General features: G+C 69.2%; 3 protein-coding genes across 5 annotated transcripts; 2 read left to right on the top strand and 1 right to left on the bottom strand.

The window, feature by feature from the left end:
* Positions 1-2,630: 2,630 nt before the first annotated feature.
* On the bottom strand, positions 2,631-5,666 carry PCGF1 (polycomb group ring finger 1). 3 transcript variants are annotated; one of them, XM_066549259.1, is made up of 9 exons: positions 5,478-5,666; positions 4,615-4,720; positions 4,359-4,511; positions 4,039-4,110; positions 3,832-3,940; positions 3,681-3,714; positions 3,475-3,588; positions 3,319-3,399; positions 2,631-2,785 (listed from the first exon to the last, which is right to left on the bottom strand). In XM_066549259.1, the coding sequence occupies exons 1-9, from the start codon at positions 5,571-5,573 to the stop codon at positions 2,738-2,740; spliced, it is 813 nt and encodes a 270-aa protein (XP_066405356.1). In that variant the 5' UTR covers positions 5,574-5,666; the 3' UTR covers positions 2,631-2,737. The 3 variants fall into 3 exon arrangements, with proteins under 3 accessions (XP_066405356.1, XP_066405358.1, XP_066405357.1); XM_066549261.1 differs by having other exon boundaries at positions 3,475-3,558; positions 5,478-5,665; XM_066549260.1 differs by having other exon boundaries at positions 3,475-3,561; positions 5,478-5,663.
* A 6,731-nt stretch (positions 5,667-12,397) lies between these two features.
* On the top strand, positions 12,398-17,134 carry TLX2 (T cell leukemia homeobox 2). Its single transcript, XM_066549257.1, has 3 exons — positions 12,398-12,779; positions 15,355-15,592; positions 16,747-17,134. Exons 1-3 carry the CDS (start codon positions 12,398-12,400, stop codon positions 16,961-16,963), a joined length of 837 nt encoding a protein of 278 aa, XP_066405354.1. The 3' UTR covers positions 16,964-17,134.
* A 1,091-nt stretch (positions 17,135-18,225) lies between these two features.
* Positions 18,226-19,626, top strand: LOC136556206 (alpha-internexin-like). Its single transcript, XM_066549258.1, has 3 exons — positions 18,226-18,539; positions 19,032-19,156; positions 19,220-19,626. The coding sequence occupies exons 1-3, from the start codon at positions 18,336-18,338 to the stop codon at positions 19,269-19,271; spliced, it is 381 nt and encodes a 126-aa protein (XP_066405355.1). The 5' UTR covers positions 18,226-18,335; the 3' UTR covers positions 19,272-19,626.
* Positions 19,627-20,315: the final 689 nt, after the last annotated feature.

Here is a 20,315-nt window from a genome sequence, read left to right as displayed (position 1 = left end):
CGGTGCCCACCCAGCCCATGGCAGTGCCCACACGTTCCAGGGGGCCGGGCATGGTCCCTCACCCGGCCACGGGGTGTGAGGGTGCCGGGGCTCCTCTGTCCCTGTCGCGGCTGCGCGGAACCGGTGCTGCCGGAGCACGGCGGGGACGGTGCAGCCGCGGGGGGGCTCAGCAGCCCGGGGTCCCCAGGGCAGGGGGTGAGCGGGACCCCCAGAGTGAGAGCCCATGGGGCTCGTGGGTTTTCCGGGGTTTTAGAGGGGGCCCGGTGAGGGGCAGGGGTGGGCAGTGCTTGGGGACATGGCATAGGAGGGAGGGGCGATGCTGTGCCCCCCTCCCCGGGCTGTGCTGTGCCCCCAGTGCCCCCCACAAGGCACAGGAGGGCTGTGGGTGGGGGGCGGGGGGACTGAGGGGTCTCTCTGTGGGGTCCCTCCCACAGACCCCTCCCAGCACTGCCCCTGCGGCCCCCCTGGCACATCCCTGCGACACCATGGGTGGGTCCCTTCACCTCTCACCCCGCACCCGAGCCCTGGCACCCTCCAGGCTGGGGGTGCCACCATCCCCAGAGGGGCTCCTGGGGGTCCCACAGAGCCAAGGAGCTCTGAAGGGTCCCGTCCCCCTGCTCGCGTGGATCCATCCATGCCATGCCCAAATCCTCTCGGGCAGAGCTGGGGACCCCCGACAGCCCCCAGGTTAAGGACAGGGGGCTGGGGGCTCAGGTTTCCCTCTCTGCCGGGCTGGAGCCGGGGGCCATTAGCCCCCTCGGAGCATGACGGGCCAGGGGGGACATCAAAGTGCCTTCAGCTCCACGGCGCCTCGGGGCTACGGGAACACCCCCCCAGAACCTGCCCCTGCCCCGCTGGATCCCCCAGCCCCCATGTCCCCCCCTCCCCGGGGCAGCCCCCGTGGGCGCTGGGGCCAGGCCGTGGGCGGGGGGCTCATTTACCAACGTCAGCCCCGCAGTTGGTTTGAATTAGGCTCCTCCGGGGCCGCCGCTGATAAGGGAGGGGGTGCAGGGCTGGTGGGGGGCTCCGGGGGGCTTCCTGCTCTGCCGTCTGTAACTGGCTGCCAGAGCCGCTGCTGACAGACGCAGGGACAGCCCCCGCCATCCGTCCGTCCCTCCGTCTGTCCGTCCATCCATCCATCCATCCATCCACCTACACGCCCACTCCCCCACAGGCAGCCCCCGTTTGGACCCCCGTCCTGCACCCCCAGCCCTGTTTGGGATCCCCATCGTGCTCCTCCACTCCTCCACACTGCACCCCCAGCCCTCTGGTGCCATTTGGGATCTCTGTCCCACACCTCCAGCCCTGCATCCCGATTTAGGATCCCCCACCCATCCTTCTGCTCCCATTAGGGACCCCCATCCTGCACCCCCACCCTTCCAACCTCGGCTGGGACCCCAGACTTGCACCCCAATCCCTGTGGCCCCGTTTAGAACTCCCATCCTGCTCCCCCACACCTCCAGCCTTTTTTGGGACACCCATCCCATACCCCAAACCCTCTGTCCCTGCTCGGGACTCCCACCTTGCACCCCAAAGCCTCCAGCCCTACTGAACCCCCCATCCTGCTCCCCCAGTCCTATTTGGGACCCCCATTCCACAACCCCGCCCGTCCCTCTCCGGTTGGGACCCCAATCCTGCACCCACCGCCTCATTTGGAACCCCCATTGCACCCAGCCCCAGCTGGGATCCCCACGCCCGCATGGCCTCGCAGCCCCCGCGTTTCCCCTCGTCCTTGTGGGGGTTTTGGGCAGGCGAGCCCGGCCGGCCCCGCCCGGTGAGCGATGGCCGACAGCTGGGCCGGGCCGGGCCGTAACCGGATCCGCCGGCGGCGGCGGCGGCGCGGGGGTTCCGGCGCGGGGACCGAGGATGAAGGACGAGCCACGGCGCCCCCGGTGCCACATCCATCCCGCTGGGTCCGGGACCGTGCCCAGCACAGGATGGGACACCCGGTTCGGGGACGAGGATGGAGGGGACATCCCCGACAGCCGCCCGGCACAGCCCGGCACCGGCACCGCCATACCGGGAGCACGGAGCGGGGTCAGCGCCGCGGGGTTTTGAGCCCTCCGCAGCCGCGTTCCCGGGATCACCGGGATTACCGGGATCGCCGGGATCCGGCACCTGTTCCGCCCGCGGCCGTGGGTCCCGGCCCCACCCCAGGGACACCCCCGCTCCCGGGACCCCCCCGCCCGCAGCTGTGCCCGTGGTGCGGCGGGAGGATCCAGATGGCGGAATATTGGCCCGGGCTAATTAGGGCGGCGCGGGGCTCCCCGTTCCCCCGGCAATCAAAGGGCCCATGGCTTCATTAAGGCTCATTATGGGGGCGGGGGGCCGGACACGCGGCAGGCAGCCGTGACGGGACCGGGATGGGACGGGATCGGTGTCGGGATCGCTGCGCGGGGCTGAGGGGCTGCGAGACCCCCCCCCGGCACGGCGGGGGAATGGGGACGGGGGGGCTGCACAGCCCCACTGCACACAGTGCACCCCCAGCACCCCACGACTCAGCCCCCCATGGGTGCAGCCCATCCAGGGGTCACTGAGTCCCCAGTGCAGCCCCTGGAGCTGCTGAAGCAGAGGGGACCCTCCTGAGACCCCCCCCCCAGTCGCCCTCAGACAAAGCAGGGACTCAAGGGGGCTTTTCCACAGTTTTATTCCAAAAATAAATTCGAAGAGGGGTATAAGTTATGGGGTGGGGGGCAGGAGCAGGGCTGCATTGGGGGGCAGTGCCCACCCCCTGCCCCTACCTCCTCTTGTCCTTGATGCTGTAGTGCAGCAGGAGGGGCGCAGGCTGTGGGGCAAGGGGGGGGGGTCAGGGCTGGGGGATTCCAGCCAAGGACCCCCCCTTGGGGCAGAGACCCCAGATCCCAGCCCAGGGAATCCCCCCAGACAGGGACCCCCCTATTCCAGCCCATGACCCCAAACCCCAGCCCAGGACTCCCTCCTAGGGCAGGGATCCCAAACCTCAGTCCAGGGACGCCCCAATCCCAGTCCATGACCCCAAATCCCAGCCCAAGATCCCCTTGAGGCAGAGACCCCAACCCCCAGCCCATAAGTCCCCTAGTACAGAGACCCCATTCTCAGCCCAGGGACTCCCCTGGGGCTGCACCCCAAACTGGGCCAACTCCTTTGGGGACCCCCCCATTGCCTGACCCATGCAGGGGCCAGGGGCCCCCCAGATCACCACTGCAGCCCTTGACATTAAAGATCCTCAATCCCCCAACCCCACACTGCCCCAAGGCACCCCCAGAGGGTCACCCCACCACCCCCCCACGGGGTGAACCCCAAAATCAGAGGCTGCCATCCCTCATGATGGATGCACACCTTGCCAAACCACCGTGAGAGCCAGAGCTGCTTCATTGTCATGTGGTCGGGGAGGGGCTCATTGTCAAACAGGATCTGCACCTGCACAGAGGGGCTGCATCAGGGGGGGCCAGGACACCTCTGAGGGCTGGCACCCCCCCCGGGACCCCCACTCACGTGCTGCAGGGACAGCCCCAGCCGGTGGCACAGGACCCTCCGCAGGTGTCGGATCTGGGCCCTCACCGAGCACCTCACGTATTTCTGCTGTGAGGGGCAGAGAGGGTTGGGGGACTGTGGGGGTCTCCAGGGACCCCACACACCCCCGGCAGGGCCAGGGTGACAGCTGGGGGTCAGGGCTGGGGTCTGCAGGGATCCCCACTCACCTGCAGCATGGCCTTGCTCTTGTCCTTGCTGGAGCTGTGGCGGGAAGAGAAAGGAACATGTGTCCAGGGTCTCACGTGTCAGGGGCCGTGCTCAGTGTCCCCTGTGTCCCCTCCCCACCCCACTGAGGGGCTGCAGCCCCCCTGGACTCACCTCAGTTTCTCCAGGCAGAGCGAGACGTGCTCGTCGTAGCGGAAATAGTGAGCGCGCGAGTGGTCAAAGGTGCTGTAGGGGAGCCCCATGGGGTCACCCCCCACCGTGTCTGGGGACACAGGTGGCACCGTCAGCCCCCTGTGCCCCCGACACCCCCAGCACCGTGGCTGGCTGCCCCCTGTACCCCCCCGTGCCCCCCTGTCCCACCGTCACCGCTGGGCTGCGTCACCCGGTCGAGGCCTCGGGACTGGTAGAACTCCCGGATCCGCTTCTCCTCACCTGCAGGGGACAAGTGGCTCAGGGACACACCTGGGCCCAGCTGGCCCTGAGGACAGTCCCTGGCTGTCCTCCCACCATGTCCCCATCCCTTTTTCTCTCCCTGTTCATATCCCCATTCCTGTCCCTATCCCCATGTCCCCCATACTGTGCTGCAGGCCATGCTCCCTGAGCCCCCCCGTGTCCCCCGTACTGTGCTGCAGGCCATGCTCCCTGAGCCCCCCCCACCCGTGTCCCCTGTGTCCCCTTACTGTGCTGCAGGCCGGGCACCAGCTTGTAGACGATGTCCTGCATGACCCTGTCCAGTTTGAGGTTGAGCAGAGGCTGCGTCTCGTGGATCTTGGTGTTGCACATGGGGCAGTACTTGCTGGTCTGCAGGTACTTCACGATGCAGCTCTTGCAGACTGGGGACAAGGACAAGTGTGGGAGGACAAGGACAGGTGTGGGAGGGGTGGCACTGCACCCCCAGAGCCCCCCCAAGCCCCCCAGGCAGGTGGGGACACTCACAGGTGTGCAGGCACTCGGTGATGGTAGTGGCGTCGATGAAGTACCCGGCGCACAGGAAACACACGATGTGCTCGTTCAGCTCCTTCATCTTCACCTTCACTTCCTCCTGGGGGGGACACAGCACTGTCACCCAAAGCATGCCAAGACCACCCTCACCTGTCACCTGGAGACCCCCGAGACCCCTCTCATCCTTCACCTGGAACCGCGTACCCCAAGGAGTTTCTCCTGCCATTCCCTTAAGATGCTAAAAGAATGGGATTTTGGGGAGTTGCACCTCTTGTTTTGCTTTAATATGCCAGAAAACAGATTCTGAGGGGCTGGACACCCTGGTCTTGCCAAAATATGTCAGAAAACGGGATTTTGCAGGGATTGCCCCCTGTCTTCCATTATTACACCTGAAAATGGGATTTTGAGAGGCTGGCCTCACTATCTTAATTTAATATACCAGAAAATGAGATTCTGGAGGGGCATGCCTCCTGTCTTCCATTATTATGGCAAAACACAGGATTTTGGGGTGCTGCACCCCTTATATTGCCTTAACATGCCAGAACACAGGACTGGCCAGTCTGTATTCCATTATTACGCTAGAAAACGGGATTTGAAGTGGGCTGGATACGCTGTTTTGCCTTAGTATATCAGAAAATGGGATTTTGGGGGTCCGGGGACACCCCCAGCCCAGTGCCTGCCCCGATCCCTGGCCACGCCCCCTTTCCCAGGCCCCGCCTTCCCGCACCGCCCTTCGGTCTCACAGCGCCCCCCAGCGGCAACGCCACGGCACCTCCCGTCCCCTCCCGAGCTGGCCCCCGGTGTCGCCGCCACCGCCTCCTCCCGGTGCCTCCCGCCTTCCCGGTACGGCCGCTCGCCTCGTTCCGCAGCGGGTCCATCTTGTAGACGGCCTGGAGCTGGTTCCGCAGCCGCATGGCGATGGCCATCGGGCCCCCCTGAGGAGGCGACGCCATCTTAGAGCCGCCTCCGCCTGTGGCCTCGCGCACTTCCGTGTTCGGGGCGGGGCCGCGGCGAGCGGCGGGACTACAACTCCTAGCGTGCCCCGCGAGTCTGGAGTCGCGGCGGGCGGCGCAAGCTCGGCCCTGTGCTGATCCTTCCCCGAGACCCACGGGGAGAAGCCTGGGATCCCGAGACTCCCCGACCTCGCCCGTGAGGGGGACCCGCCGCGAGCCGCCGCCACCGGACCCGCCGTGTTTAGGGAAGGGCGTTCCCAACGCTGGCCAATAGCGAGAGGGCGCGCTCTTGACGGACAGCAGCGGCCGCCAATCAGAGAGGGCTCTGCGTGCGTGTGGTGCTGCGGAACGCCGCCAGAAGGCAGCAGAGCAACGCGGGGGAACAGGAGGGAAGGGGGGGCGGGCAACGGGAGTGCGGGGGGCCCGGGGGGGAACCGGGGGCTGAGGGGGTTTGAGGGAGTCTGAGGGGGACTGAGGGGCCCCGAGGAGATCTGAGGAGATCTGAGGGGATCCGAGGGAGTCTGAGGGGGCCTGAGGGGGTCTCAGGGGGTCTGAGAGGGTTTGAGGGGATCTGAGGGGGTCTGAGGGGATCTGAGCGGTCTGGAGGCTACGAAGGGGACAAGGAGTTCGGGGTACACGCAGGGGACTCTGGGGGGTGGATTTGGGGGGTCCGTGGGGTACAGGAGATCTGGGGGGGCTCAGGGGGTCTGGGAAGATTCGGGAGGGGACACCGGGGCGTCCCGACGGGGGCACAGCGTGAACGGCGGCGGCGAGGGCAGGGCTGGGCTCAGGGATGCAGCGGCACCGGCAGGGTCGGGGTGTTTGCCCTGGCAGTTCGGTGTACCGGGACCCTTCGGGGTGCAGGGGTTCAGGCAGGGTTGGGGTGCGGGGGTGTCGCTGGGGTACCAGAATGGTACAGTTTGGGGTGTCGCGCTGCTGTTGGTGCTGATATTTGGGGTGTCTGGTGCTGGGGTGCTGGCAGGGTCGAAGTGCTGGCAGTTCGGGGTGTCGGGTGCTGGGTGCTGCAGTTTGGGGTGCTGACGGTTTGGGGTGCCGAGGTGCTGACAATTTGGGGTGCCGGGGTGCTGCACTTTGGGGTGCTGGTAGTTTGGGGTGCCGAGGTGCTGACAATTTGGGGTGCCAGCGGAGCAGCCCGCGGCCCCACCCGGCGCAGCCGGAGCCACGCTAATGAAGGTTTGGCTCAGGGGAAGCAGCGGCCGCGCTAATGCGGAGCCGAGCCGAGTTCCCCGCGGCCCCTCGGAGCCCCCCACGGTTCCTCACGGACTGTGCCACCCCCCGGACCCCAGACCGGACGGCGGGGAAGGCTGGTCCGTGTCAGGGAGTGGGAGCGGGCAGAGGAGCACGGCGGGACCCCCGAGCAGGGGCTGGCACCCCCCACCGCAGCATGGAGCTCCTGGCACACAGCCGCGCTGCCAGCCCTGCTCCGGCACCGGCTCCGCACGGGCTGCCACGGCCAGGGACCGTGCGGGTTTGGGGCTCCTGGATGCGTCCCGGTCATTGTCATGGTCCGGGTCCGGGGTACGGCTCACAGCACTTACTCCACCCCTCAGCTCCCTCAGTGTGCCCAGTCCAGCCGCGCTGTCCCCGCTGCCCCACCGGAGCGTCTCAGCAACGAGCCCCGGTGACCCCGGTGCCAGCCTCTCGTCCCGGGCGGCGCACGGTGTGTGGCCGAGCCCCGGGACCAACACGAGCCTCTCCCGGTGCCGGGGCGCCGGCGGGCAGAGGCTCCGGACTGGCCCCCGCCCCGCCGCCCGCCCACCCCTGCCCGCGCCTCCGGGGAGGCGAGAGCGCGGCGGGGCCGGTGACCCCCGGCTGGGGAGGGTCCGGTCCCATCTGTACCTGCCAGGAGCCATCCGGGGAGGGGCGGGGGTCACAGCGGGGCCAGAGCGGCCCCACGGCGGGGCAGCATCGCTTTCTGAGAACCGGCACCGCACCCGGCACCGGCACCGCGAGTCCCGGCCGGGCGAGGAGCGGGCTCTGCGGGTGGCTCTGGCGTGGGCCCCGCGGGACCTAGGGCGGAGAGCCCGTCCCGGGGCTGGGGTCCGGCAGCCGGTCCTCTCGGAGCCGCCCCCGCCAGGCGAGGCCGTGGATCCATCTCGCCGTTAATAATTGATGGCGGGAGCCGCCGGGGCTGCGCGGGGCTGCGGGGCCGAGGCTTTTAGCTCAGCCCTGCTCAGATATTCAGCTCCATTTCCGCGGCACGGCCGGGGCGGCTCCTTCTGGGAAGCGCTGCTGGGAGCTTTCCCGGCCGGAGCCCTCGCTGGGGCTGAGAGAGGCTGGGCTGAGGCTGGACACACTCATGGCCGCTGTGGTGCGGCGTTAGCTCCCCCCTCTATCCCGTCAGGTGAATAGGGACCCCCCCAAGGGAGGCAGGGGACCCCTGAGGCAGACAGGGGTCCCTGTTAGATCAGGCAGGGTGAATAGGGGTCCCCTATTAACCCCTCTGGGGTGGGCAGGGGTCCCTGTTAGATCAGGCAGGGTGAATAGGGGTCCCCTATTAATCCCCCTGGGGTGGGCAGGGGTCCCTATAGGGCAGCGGGGGCTGGGTGTTCATGGACTGAGTTCCTGCCTAATGCACCGAGTACATCTGCAAAATCCAATTAACCTTTGATAACGAGGCCCTGAGCGACGTGGCCGTCAGCGGCCACCAGCCACCGGCACACTGTGGCCCCCGACGGGCACCAGCCCTCCAGGATGGGCAGCACCTGCAGCCCCTAGGCAGGGCAGAGCCCCCAAAAACCCCGGCTGGTGTCAGACCCTGGGATGGTGAGGGTGGGGTACCTTGAGGGTACCCCTGAGTGCGTGGGAGAGGGGACCGGTGTGCCCAGCCATGTGTCCGGTGCCTCCTGGGCACTGCTCCCACTGACCAGAGGGGCTGGAGCTGCCTGTCCTGCCGCCCGAGCAGGGAGGGGGGTGCTGTGTGTGCCCCCCGCTCCCACAGCACCCCCCTGCCCCCTGCTCCATCCCTCACCCCCCACCGAACGCCCGGGGGCTCTCAGCTCCCGCTCCGCTGGCATCCATCCCCTCTGCAGCCCCCAGCCCAGACTGTGCCCCCCCAGCCCTTCCGACCCTGCTCCCAGACCACGGCGCTGGGGTCCCCAGAGGGTTTGAGGGGGGGTGGCCCGTGCTGCACCCCCAGTCCGGACCCGCAGTCCCCCCTGTCCCCCGCCGCAGGGGCCGCAGCCTGGCGGTGCCCGGGGGGAGCAGCCCCCCCAGCAGCCGCTGTTGGCGTCACCGTGCAGCCCACGCACCCATGTGGCACCCGGCTCCTCCCCGAGGACACCGCGCAGACGCCGAGGGCCACCACCGTGACGTCCGAGCGGGCGACACGGCCGTCGGGTCCGCGGGCAGCCCGCCGGGGCCATCGCACGACCCCATCCCAACCCCACAGCGGTCCCATCCCGACTCCATCCCATCCCCATGCCGGCCCCATCCATCCTCATGCCAGCGCTCCCGCCGTGCCAGCCGGGTCGGGGTGGGCACCGCGCCCACCGGCTGCTGCCGCCTCACCCCGCGCACCCCGTCCGGGTGCCGGCGCCCACGGCGGGCGGGCGGCGGGGGGCACCGGGAGTGTTTCATGCGGTTAAGAAGTGTCTGATTGAGGCAGGAGGCGCCAGCAGCTCCCCCGGGAGCCGCAAGCCAAGGACTGGAGGACCAAATGCAGGCTAAAGTAATCCAATATGGGCTGGTTCATCTAATTAGCCCAGAATTAACCCAGCAGCCAGAGAGGAGCTGACTGTCCCTCCAGTTTGCCAGCGGGTTTGGGGGGAAGCGGGAGGAAGAAGGGGACGTCCAGCGGTAATAAGATTACGGGGGGGAGCGGGCGGGAGCGGGTGCGCGGCAGCCTCTGGCCGGTGGCAGCGTGGGGCCCCGCCAGGTCCCCGCCGCGCCACCGCCGTGATGGCCGGGGCACCGGGGACAGGCACGGACCCGTCCCAGCGACCCCCGCCCCGGCAGCAGCCTCGGAGCCCGCGGCGTCCCCGTGGGGGACAGAGGCATCGGCACGGGCGGCACCGGGGACGCGGCACCACGAAGCCGCGCAGCTGCACCGGCAGCCCCGGGGCCACGGCGGGGGACGGGGCGAGGAGCCCCGGCAGCTTCGGGCAGCACCTCCGTGGTGGGGCGGGCAGGGGCCGGACCCCACAGACCCCATGCGTGACCCCCTGCTCCCAGGGGCAGAGGGGCGTGGAGGGCGCGGGGCGGGGAGATGCTGGTGCGGCTCTGGCGGTGGCAGGGCCCGGCGCTGCGCTGGCTGAAGGCTGATTCCCTGCTGGAAATGGGCAAATGCCCTTTCTTCTGCCGCATCCCCTCCAGCTGTCACTGCCACCCACGAGAACCGCCAGGCCCAGCCCCTTGGGGTGGCAGGGGGGACAAAGAGGACACAGAGGTCCCTGCTGCGGCCGAGAAATGAGGAGGGCTCTGTACTGGCCCAACTTGGGGGGTTCCGGGTGCAGGGACCCTGCCTGGTCCCCACGGTGGCTCAGGGGACCCTGGGCCAGGCTCAGGGACACGGCCTCCTTCCAGGTGGCCCAGGGGTCACTGGGAAGGCAGAGCCAGCGGCACAAGGTGGTGACACCTTGGCTAGTGGGGCCCCTGGGAGGAAAACACCTTGCACCCACAGCAAGGGTGGGAAGGGGCTCAGAACTCCTTGAGCAGCCTCAGTTCTTCCCCTCCCTCCCTCCCAGGGCAGCCCTGGCTGTGTTGCTGGAGGCTGCCGGGCAGGGGGGGCTGCTCCGGCCGGGGGTGCTGCCTGCAGACCCCCGTGGGCGTGGGGCGGGCCCTGGCGCAAGCAGGCGCCGGGAGATCCCGCATTGCCCCGGGCCCCGTCCCAGCCCCCCAATCCATCTCCCAGCCCGGCAGATTCCAGCCCCTGGGCACGGCAACATCTGCCTCCTGCTCCGGGTTCAATTAACCTGCTGCCGCCTCCTCCTCCGGCACCGGCCATTTCCTCCCGCTGCCACTGTCACCGCCACTGCCGCCACTGTCACCGCTGTCACTGCCACTGCCGCCGCCATGGCTGCACCCCACGGGGTCACAGCTGGTCCCTCTGCCGCAGCAGACCCGGAGCCGGTGGCTCTTTTCAGGTGGAAAAGCCACAGTGGGAACCCTGAGATTCGTCCCAGCACCTGCCGGGCTGCGAGCAGGGAACGCCAGATATCCGTGTCGCCTGCAGGGCAGGGTCCCGGTGCTGTGTCCCCCTCCCCTTCTGGGCACACGAGGCTCCGTCGGTGCCCCTGGTGTGGAGAGGAGCAGCTCGGCCGTTCCCGGTGCCGGGGTGGGCTGTGGGCATGGCCGAGGGTGGCACAGGCGTGTGCCCGTGCAGCCCCGGTTCCCGCTGCCCCACACCCCGGCAGAGCTGGGACGGGCACCCCGCACTGCGGCGAGCCTGGCACCACCCGGTGCCCCCCGGTGCCCCTGGGATGCGAGGTGCCCCGGGGTGTGCGGTGCCCCCGGTGCGGCAGCTGCAGCCCCCGGTGCCGCCGTGATTTACAGGCGCAGGCCCCGGTAATGTCATTTGCCCCAGACCGGTGGCGCCAGGGTGCCCGGGAAGCCGCCGCCGCCTCCGCCCCGCCAGCCCCTGTCCCGGGGCCGTGACCCGCCCGGGAGCCGCCGGGAACCCACCCGCGGGGCGCCGCGTCGCTGTCGCGATAGTCGTCGGAAGACCCGACCGAGCCAGTGCCGCTCTCCGCTGCCGTTACCGACGGGGCCGGGCTGGGCTCTGTGACCGGGAAAGGCGGGCGGGGAACAGGGGTCCATCCCGGGGAACGGCGGGTCGGGAACCGGGGTCTGTCTCCGGGAATGGCGGGGCCGGGGGTGTCGGACTCCATCCCCCTGAACGGGCTGGTCCGTGGAAAACGGGGTCCATGATCCCGGGAACGGCAGGTCCCGGGAAGGGGGATTTATGGCCCGGGAACTGAAGGTCGGCATGGGGTCGGTGCCCCGGGAGAGGGCGGTTCCCTGGGAACTGAGACCCCAGCTACCGGCAACGGCGGCTCGAGGAGATTGGGATCCGTGTCCCGGGACGTGTCCGTGCTCTGGGAACAGCGGGTCGGAACTACCCCTGGATCCCCGCACCGGGCGCGTTGGCTCCGGGGCCGCCAGATCTATTCGCTCCCGTACGGACGGGCTCGGTGCGAAGCCTGCGCACCGCGGGCGCCGGTCCGTGCGCACCGTGAGAACGGCGCGGGGGCAGGGGCCGCTTCGTGCGCCCCGGGAGGGGCGGCTGGAAGCGCCGACGGGGCTGCGGACGGAGCGGGGACGCGAAAAGGCGCCGCGCTGCTGCCCGATGCGACAGCGGCTCCGCCGGACCGGGTAGGCGCTCCGGCGGACGCCCCGGCGGGGAGAACGGGTACGGAGCCCGTCGGTGCAAGGGGGGCGTTCGGGACCCGACGGGCCCGTCCGCTTGTCCCGGAGCCGGGGCGGGGGCCCGGAGCGGCGGGGGCGGGGGGGGGTCCCGAGGCGGGGGCGGGGCCCCGAACTGTCAATCACGGGGCGCGGCCGCCAATCAGGGCGCAGGCGGTGGGAGTTCGGCCGGTCCGGATGGAGCGGGGCAGAAAAGCGCGTCCCGCCAGGGCCCGCAGCCCACCCGCGCTCCCGCCCCGGGGCCGCCAGCGGCTGCGAGCCATGCCCCGCACCCTGCCCCGGGCCCGCACCCGCACCCGGCACCTGCCCCGCACCTTGCTCCGGGCCCGCACCTCGCACCGCGTCCTGCCCCGCACCGGGCGCTCCGTGCCCGTCGCCGCCGCCGCCCCCCGCCGCCCCCCGGCCATGCCCGCGCCCCGCCGGCTCTGAGCGCGGCCGGGATGGAGCGGGAGGGCGGCGGCCCGGGGCCCCCCGCGCCCCACGAGCCCATCAGCTTCGGCATCGACCAGATCCTGGGCGGCCCCGAGCCCACGGGGCCGCACCGGGCGGCGGCAGAGCCCGACTACGGGCTCTACGGCAGCGGCTACGGCCCCACCGGTCCGCTCGGCTCCTACAACCTCAACATGAGCATGAACGTGAGCGTGAACGTGACCCCCGCGCCCGCCGCGCCTCCCGCCGGAGTCATCCGCGTCCCGGCGCACCGGCCCGCGCCCGCCCCGCCGCCCGCCGCGCCCGCCGCGCCGCCGCCGGGGCCCGCGCTGCCGGGGCTCACCTTCCCGTGGATGGAGACCACGCGGCGCATCGCCAAGGACCGGCTCTCAGGTGAGCGGGCGGCTACCGGCGGCTACCGGCGGCTATTGACGGCTCCGGGCACTCCCGCGGCACCGGCCGCTCCCGCGGTTCCGTCGGGGCAGCGCGGTCCGGCGGGCACGGCGCGGGTCGGGGCGGGCGCGGGGATCGGACGGGGATGGCGGGGACCGTGCGCTCCACAGGTTCCCGCAGCGCCCGGTGCTCACCCGGCGCCGTCGGGGCCCGCGGGAGCGGCTCGGGGTAGACGCGGCTACCGGCGGCTCCACCGCGTCACCGGGTATGGTCCGGTGGCTCCGGGTGGAGCCCGGGGGGTCCCAGCAGGCTCCGGTCTCGGGCTTTACTCCGTGTCTGGTCCCGTGCCCGGTTTGGAGGTGCTGGTGGCGACGCTGTGACACCATAACGGGGAGGCTGTGGGGAGCCGGGTGTGGGGTGTGTGCAGAGTGGGGGCTCTGCAGAGTGGGATGGGGGCTCTGCGGATGTGAGATGTGATGTGGGGGCTCTGAGGGGACACGGTGCAGGGTGGGGGACCCACCGTGGAACTGAGGACAAAGCCCCCCCATGCACAGAGCAATGTCCCGTGCCTTGTGAACCCCGAGAATGGGGGCGGTGGTGCAGGGGTACCTGGGGGGTGCCTGGGGATGGGATCACTGATCTGAACGTGCAGGGATCGGTGTGGAACACACAGAGCCAGCGCTGTGGGAGAAGCCAGGGCGGCCATGCGGGGTTGTGGAGGTAGTGAGGGGTTGAGGTGCTGCTGATGTGGCCGGGGCTGAGCGCCCTGGTGGGGGCTGAGCAGCAGTGCTGGGCTGGGGGTGCTGCTTGCTGCACCCCAGAAGCAGGAGGGGTGCTGAAGTTGGGGTCCCGGGCACCGGGACCGTGTGTGGCTGCTGGGGACCCCTGGCCTGGCTCAGCTCCGCTCCCGCCCAAGATGGCGGCACTGCCACGTCCACAGTGTGTGGCCGCATGCGGGGACAAGGCTGGAGGCCGTGCGGGACTGGGGGCTGAGTCCCGGCCGTGTGGGCCATGGGGGGGTCTGGGGCAGGACGCTGGGGACCCTGGGGGTCCCACCCGGGCGCCAGCAGAACCGTGTTCGCCTCCCGGCCCACCCCGCCATGGCAGCGGTGACGAAGCACAGTCCCCGCGCAGGGGTGGCGGGTGACGTCCTCGTCTCCTGCCTGGCGCCAGCGTTGGGTGGATGGGGCAGCCCCTCCCCAGCGCGGGGTCTCTCAGCCGCAGCCATCACTCAGCACCTCGGCCTTGGGGTGGGCTGTGGGCAGGAGGCAGCTGGTCCCGGTGAGAGGCCGCCCATGCGGGGAGGGGGCTCAGGGGCCTCTGTGCCCCCCGGCTGCACGGCTCCATCTGCTCAACCGTGCCCTGCACGGCTCCACCTGCCCCAGCCGTGCCCTGCACAGCTCCACCTGCCCCAACCGTGCCCTGCGCGGCTCCACCTGCCCCAACCGTGCCCTGCACGGCTCCACCTGCTCAACCGTGCCCTGCACGGCTCCACCTGCCCCAACCGTGCCCTGCATGGCTCCACCTGCCCCAACCGTGCCCTGCACGGCTCCACCTGCTCAACCGTGCCCTGCACGGCTCCACCTGCCCCAACCGTGCCCTGCATGGCTCCACCTGCTCAACCGTGCTCGTCCCCCCGGCTGCAAGGCTCCTCCAGCCCAGGCGGCCTCCTGGGCATGGGTGGGAGGGAGGATCTGTGGGTGCCAGGGGGTCCCTGGGGTGCTGTGGGCTGTGCCCTATGTCCCTATGTCCCATGGTCCCAGCCATGTGCAGCCCTGTCCGTGTGGTGTAGCCCTGGTGGCGGCTGTGGTGCCATGGCACCATGGGGATGTGGTGCTGTAGGGTCATGGCTTGGCAAAGGTTGCTGCCAGAGCAGGAGGGGTGCAGGCATTGGGGGCTGGCCCTGCCAAACCTTTGCTTTCCTCCATGCTGCTCTGATGCTCCCTGCAGCTCCAGCAGCTTCTGGGGCTGGCATGTGGCACGTTGGCCTCACCAGGGCTGGGATGTGGCACGTTGGCCTCACCAGGGCTGAGATGTGGCACTTTGGCCTCACTAGGGCCAGCTCACACCTCAGCTGGGCAGGGACATCCCCTTCCCCAGTCCATGGAAAGAGACACTGTCTGTCTCCCAACAGCTTCTGTGGTCCCATTCCCTCACGAGCAGGGCTGGGCAGTCCCTGCAGTGCCCTGGAGGCTCTTTGGGCTCAGTGTGAGGGGAGGTTGGGTTTGTGCAGCCGGGCTCGATGGTCCTGCATCAGTCCTGTGACCGGGCCAGCCCATCCACCCCGACATTCCAGTGCCGACCGCAGGGCTGGGGGAGTGACTGTGCTGTGGGGTAGGAACGGGGATGGCTCCTCTCTCATGCCATGTCTTGAGCTGCCCCCATGTCCCCAAAGTGGGGACAGCTCTGGGTATCCCCCTCCCCTACTCTCCCAGGCAGCACTGGTGGCTCCCCTGGCATTCCCCATCCCCATGTGCCCCCTTGGCCCCGAGCCCCCCGCCATGCCCCAGGGTCCTGCCCTGCTGTGCTTTGCTGGGATGACCCCCAGCGCCCCCTGACGCCGCTGTCCCCACAGCCGCGCTGTCGCCCTTCGCGGTGACGCGGCGCATCGGGCACCCGTACCAGAACCGGACGCCGCCCAAGCGCAAGAAGCCGCGCACGTCCTTCTCCCGGGTGCAGATCTGCGAGCTGGAGAAGCGCTTCCACCGCCAGAAGTACCTGGCCTCGGCCGAGCGTGCCACCCTGGCCAAGGCCCTCAAGATGACGGACGCCCAGGTCAAGACCTGGTTCCAGAACCGCCGCACCAAGTGGAGGTAACAAGGACAGCCCCGGGACAGCTGCCACAACCGTGATGCACACACCCCTCTGGAAGACACCCCAATATCCCTCTAACAGCCACCCCTATGTGTCCCTTTGGCAGACACCCCGATATCCCTCTAACAGCCACCCCTATGTGTCCCTTTGGCAGACACCCCGATATTCCTCTAACAGCCACCCCTATGTGTCCCTTTGGCAGACACCCCAATATCCCTCTAACAGCCACCCCTATGTGTCCCTCTGGCAGACACCCCAATATCCCTCTAACAGCCACCCCTATGTGTCCCTTTGGCAGACACCCCAATATCCCTCTAACAGCCACCCCTATGTGTCCCTCTGGCAGACACCCCAATATCCCTCTAACAGCCACCCCTATGTGTCCCTTTGGCAGACACCCCAATATCCCTCTAACAGCCACCCCTATGTGTCCCTCTGGCAGACACCCCAATATCCCTCTAACAGCCACCCCTATGTGTCCCTCTGGCAGACACCTCAATATATCCCTCTGGCAGACACCCCTATATATCCCTCTGACAGACACCCCAATGTATCCCTCTGGCAGACACCTCAATATCCTTCCAACAGCCACCCCAATATCCCTGACAGCCACCCCAATAAATCCCTCTGGCAGCCACCCCATATCCCTCTGGCCAACACCCCAATATTCCTATGACAGCCACCTCAATATCCCTCTGGCAGACACCTCAATATATCCCTCTGGCATACACCCCTATGTGTCCCTCTGGCAGCCACCCACACCAATATCCCCATGACAGCCACCCCATATCCCTCTGGGAAACACACCAATATCCCTCTGGCAGCCACCCCAATATCCCTATTACCCCAATACCCCTGTTGCAGACACCTCAATAGACAGCCTCTGACAGCCATCCCAATATCCCTCTGACAGACACCCCAATATCCCTATGACCCCAATATCCCTCTGGCAGCCCCAAACCCCACATCCCTCCAGCAGCGAGCCCCACATTCTGGGAGAGGCTGGGACTGGGATGGACTGGGGATGGATGGCATCACCTTGGCCTCCCCCGTGCCCTCTCTGGTGGCACTGTGGCACGTGTCCCACGGCAGCAATAAGGGGACAAGGGACAGTGCCATCTGCGGCCGGTGCCAACGCCGTGTGCGTGTGCAGGCGTCAGACGGCGGAGGAGCGCGAGGCCGAGCGGCAGCAGGCCAACAGGCTGATGCTGCACCTGCAGCAGGAGGCTTTCCAGAAGAGCCTGGCACAGCCGCTGCCCCAGGACCCGCTCTGCATGCACAACTCCTCCCTCTACGCCCTGCAGAACCTCCAGCCCTGGGCCGAGGACAACAAGGTGACGTCGGTCTCTGGGGTGGCCTCTGTGGTGTGAGGGCGCTGCTGATGTGCTGGGAGGTGGCACCGGGAGCCCGGTGGGCTCTGAGCCTGGAGCGTGGCAGGGAAGGGGCTGCAGCTTCCTGAGAGAGAGCCCCGCACTGGCAGCCCCCTCCCTGCCATGGAGAGCCCCCCAGGAGCACCCAGGAGTGAGGTCGTGCCCCTGTGGTTGGACTCAAAGCTTCACCAACCCCCATCTGGAGCACTGCGGTGGGCAGCCCCCTGCCTGGACCCCCAGGAGCCCAGGGATGGGCTCCCATGCCCTGCGGACCCCCAGGAGCCCAGGGCTGGGCCCCCATGCCCTATGGACCCCCAGGAGCCCAGGGATGGGCTCCCATGCCCTATGGACCTCCAGGAGCCCAGGGATGAGCCCCCATGCCCTATGGACCTCTGCAGGCCCCTGCCTGCCCCCCAGGAGCCCAGGACTGCACCCCTGCACCCCACAGATGGCTGTAGCCCCCTGCTCAGACCTGTGGGAGCCAAGGGCTGGGCCACTACACCCCATGGACACCTGCAGCTCCCTGCCCGCAGCCCTGGGAGCCCAGGGATGGGTCCCCACACCTGGCAGGGCTCTGCAGCTCCCCCACCAGCAGCTCCATGGGCTCCACAGCCTCCAGCCCACCTGGAGCAGGGCGTGGAGCTCCCGTTCCTGGCGCTGGAAGCCCCCCACGCTGGCAGCGGGGTCTGCACCACCCGCACCACTTTGCCTTATCCCGGTCGGAGTTTGCCACCTCCGCCTTCCATCTGTGCACAAAGGACTCGGCCAGCCCGGCCCCACCCCGTGGTGGGACAGACTGACAGCCTGGCCCCCTGGCCCTCCTCCCGCTGGTCTGTCAGCTCCCAGGGCCTGGACATGCCCGTGCAGCCCCTGCCATGGGCTCGGGGTGCCCCCCATCCCAGTCCCTGACTGCCCCCGGGTGTCACCTCCCACGGACTGAGCCTGCGTGTGACCCACAGGACACTCATGGGGTGCAGAGGGGCTGAATCCCCCCCTTCTTCTGGCAAATCTCTGCACCCCCTCCCCAGTGTCCCCCTAAGTGGGGGTTCCCCCCTCCAGGACCATCCAGTCCGACTCCAGCCTCTGTTGATGATGATGGAGGGGATGAAGGGTGTGTGTGTGTGGGGGGGGGGGTTACAACGGTGACCTTGACCCTGAACTCGACCTTGCCCCCCACCCCGGTGCCACCCGCGATGCTGCAGCCCCTCACCCCCCGTTTGGGGGACAGGCTTCTCCCCTCACCCCACGTTTGGGGGCCAGGCTTCTGCGGGCTCCCCCTCTCCGCTGCTACCGGGAGGAGTCGTTCACCCGGTACCGACGGGATTGGCTGCGGTTCCGTGACGCGGAGGGGTGGAACCGCATTACCACCGGGATGAGCGCGGCCGAGGGCCGGCCCCGGTGCCGCTGGGCCGGCGGCGAGGCGGTGCTCCGTGCCCGTGCCGAGGCCGCCGGTTACCGGAGGCTGCTGCGAGCCCGAGCCGCCGAGGTGGAGGCGTTGCGGGGCGCGGTGGGCGCCTTACACCGGCAGCTGGAGGGGCTGCGGGACCGGCGGAGCGGGGAGCTGGCCAAGTACCAGGTGCGGGATTGGGGGACGCCTGGGGGGCTGGGAGGGAGCGGGGGTGGGGGCTGGGATGGGAGGAGGAGGAGGAGGAGGAGGAGGAGGAGGAGGAGGGGGGGGGTGGATGTTTGGAGCTGGATGCCCGGAGGGATGGGGAGAAGGGGGGGGTGGGCATGGGGAGGGGCGGGGGTCAGGGGTCCCGGTGGAGGTGGGGGGCCCCGGGAGGGATGGGGGAGTACCGGTGGGACCGGGAGCGGGGCTTTGTGTGGGTCGGGCCGCCGGGTGTCGGGGCGGGGTTGGGGGTCCCGTGGGTCCATGTGGGGTGGGGGCCGTGTAGGGCGGGGGTCTGCGGAGTTTCCAGGGGCCGGGTCAGGGGTGTCGGGAGTCCGTGCGGATCGGGGGTCGGGCTGGGGGTCTGGAGGGGGATCGGGGGTCCCTGTGGGGGTCTCTGTGTGCGGGGGATCCCGGGGGTCGCCCGGCGGTTCCGGCGCTGCTGACGGCCCGGCTCAGGAGCGGGTGGCGGAGCTGGAGCGGGAGATCGGGGCGGCGGAGGCGGAGATGGCCCGGTGCCTGCGGGAGTACCCGGCGCTGCTGCGGCTGCGGATGGCGCTGGAGGCGGAGATCGCCGCGTACCGGTACGCGAGGGGGGCGCGGGGGGCACGGGGGGCGAGGGGCTTAGCCCGGCCCTTCTTTTCCAGGGAGATGCTGGAGAGCGAGGAGCTCCGCCTGGGCGGCTTGGCCCCGCCGTGAGCGGCGCCCCGGAGCCCCGGTCCCGCCACCGGAGCCCGGCCCTGCCCTTCCCACCGGAGCCACGGTCCCGGGACCGGATCCTCAGCCCCACCACCGGACCCCGGTTCCTCCGCCGGACCGCAGACCCCGATTCCTGCACCGCGGTTCCCTGGGACCCTCGGGACCTCTCTGGACTGACGGAGCCCCGGTCCTTGTGTCCCCCCGTTTCACGGGTGCCCCGGACTCGTGCCCGCCTGGCCCGGGAGCCCCGGGAGGGCAGCGCCCGTGGGGTCTCACACTCACCAGCCTCTCCGGGGCGGGGGTCCCGGCCCAGACCCTGTGGAAGCACCTCAATAAAGCCCCGTGGCATCACCCAGAGCCGGCCCGGCTGGATGGGGGTGGGCAGCACCCCCGGCTGTGCTCCAGGGGTCTCTGGTGGGGTGGGGGCTCCGTGGGCTCAGGGAGGGGTCTGGGTTCCCTCCTGCCTGGTGCAGCCCCTCACCCCCGAGCTGGGCACGGCACGGGGACACTGAGGGGACGCATTGTGGGGCCACAGCGTCGGTAGGAACTGAGCCCCCCCAGTGGTGATGGGTGGGCCCTGATCCCCCCCACACTGTCAGCGGCACTTTGGGGTCAGGATGGGGGATCCTGTTCCCTGGGTTCTGGGATGGGGTCAGGATGGGATCCTGCTCCCTGGGTTCTGAGTGTGGGGTCAGGATGGGATCCTGCTCCCTGGGTTCTGGGGATGGGGTCAGGATGGGATCCTGCTCCCTGGGATGGGGGGATGGGGTCAGGATGGGATCCTGCTCCTCGGGATGTGGGGATGGGGTCGGGATGGGATCCTGCTCCCTGGGATGGGGGGATGGGGTCAGGATGGGATCCTGCTCCTCGGGATGTGCTGCTCCTGTGCCTGGGGACGTTGTCCCACCACAGTCCCCAGAAAGGAGGCAGAGCTGGGAGGGTTTTTGAGGGCTGGGGGAGTTCAGGGAACTGAACTGGGCAGGGTTTTTTACCCCACCTGTCCCCAAGCTGGGCTGGAGCACGGGTGGAGCCTATCCCAGCCAT

Source organism: Molothrus aeneus, chromosome 4, assembly GCF_037042795.1.
Source record: "Molothrus aeneus isolate 106 chromosome 4, BPBGC_Maene_1.0, whole genome shotgun sequence".
In the NCBI taxonomy this organism is placed as follows: Eukaryota; Metazoa; Chordata; class Aves; order Passeriformes; family Icteridae; genus Molothrus; species Molothrus aeneus.
This window is presented reverse-complemented; position numbering and strand designations above follow the sequence as displayed.

What these genes read in the sequence shown, in the direction of transcription:
- PCGF1 (XM_066549259.1), bottom strand. Translation starts at nt 5,573, where the DNA reads ATGGCGTCGCCTCCTCAGGGGGGCCCGATGGCCATCGCCATGCGGCTG. An exon ending in CACCGAGTGCCTGCACACCT is followed by an intron (nt 4,512 to 4,614) that starts GTGAGTGTCCCC and finishes CCTTGTCCCCAG; the next exon opens with TCTGCAAGAGCTGCATCGTG. An exon ending in GACGCAGCCCAGCGGTGACG is followed by an intron (nt 3,941 to 4,038) that starts GTGGGACAGGGG and finishes CTGTGTCCCCAG; the next exon opens with ACACGGTGGGGGGTGACCCC.
- TLX2 (XM_066549257.1), top strand. Translation starts at nt 12,398, where the DNA reads ATGGAGCGGGAGGGCGGCGGCCCGGGGCCCCCCGCGCCCCACGAGCCC. An exon ending in CGCCAAGGACCGGCTCTCAG is followed by an intron (nt 12,780 to 15,354) that starts GTGAGCGGGCGG and finishes CTGTCCCCACAG; the next exon opens with CCGCGCTGTCGCCCTTCGCG. An exon ending in AACCGCCGCACCAAGTGGAG is followed by an intron (nt 15,593 to 16,746) that starts GTAACAAGGACA and finishes GTGCGTGTGCAG; the next exon opens with GCGTCAGACGGCGGAGGAGC.
- LOC136556206 (XM_066549258.1), top strand. Translation starts at nt 18,336, where the DNA reads ATGAGCGCGGCCGAGGGCCGGCCCCGGTGCCGCTGGGCCGGCGGCGAG. An exon ending in GGGAGCTGGCCAAGTACCAG is followed by an intron (nt 18,540 to 19,031) that starts GTGCGGGATTGG and finishes GGCCCGGCTCAG; the next exon opens with GAGCGGGTGGCGGAGCTGGA. An exon ending in GCGGAGATCGCCGCGTACCG is followed by an intron (nt 19,157 to 19,219) that starts GTACGCGAGGGG and finishes CTTCTTTTCCAG; the next exon opens with GGAGATGCTGGAGAGCGAGG.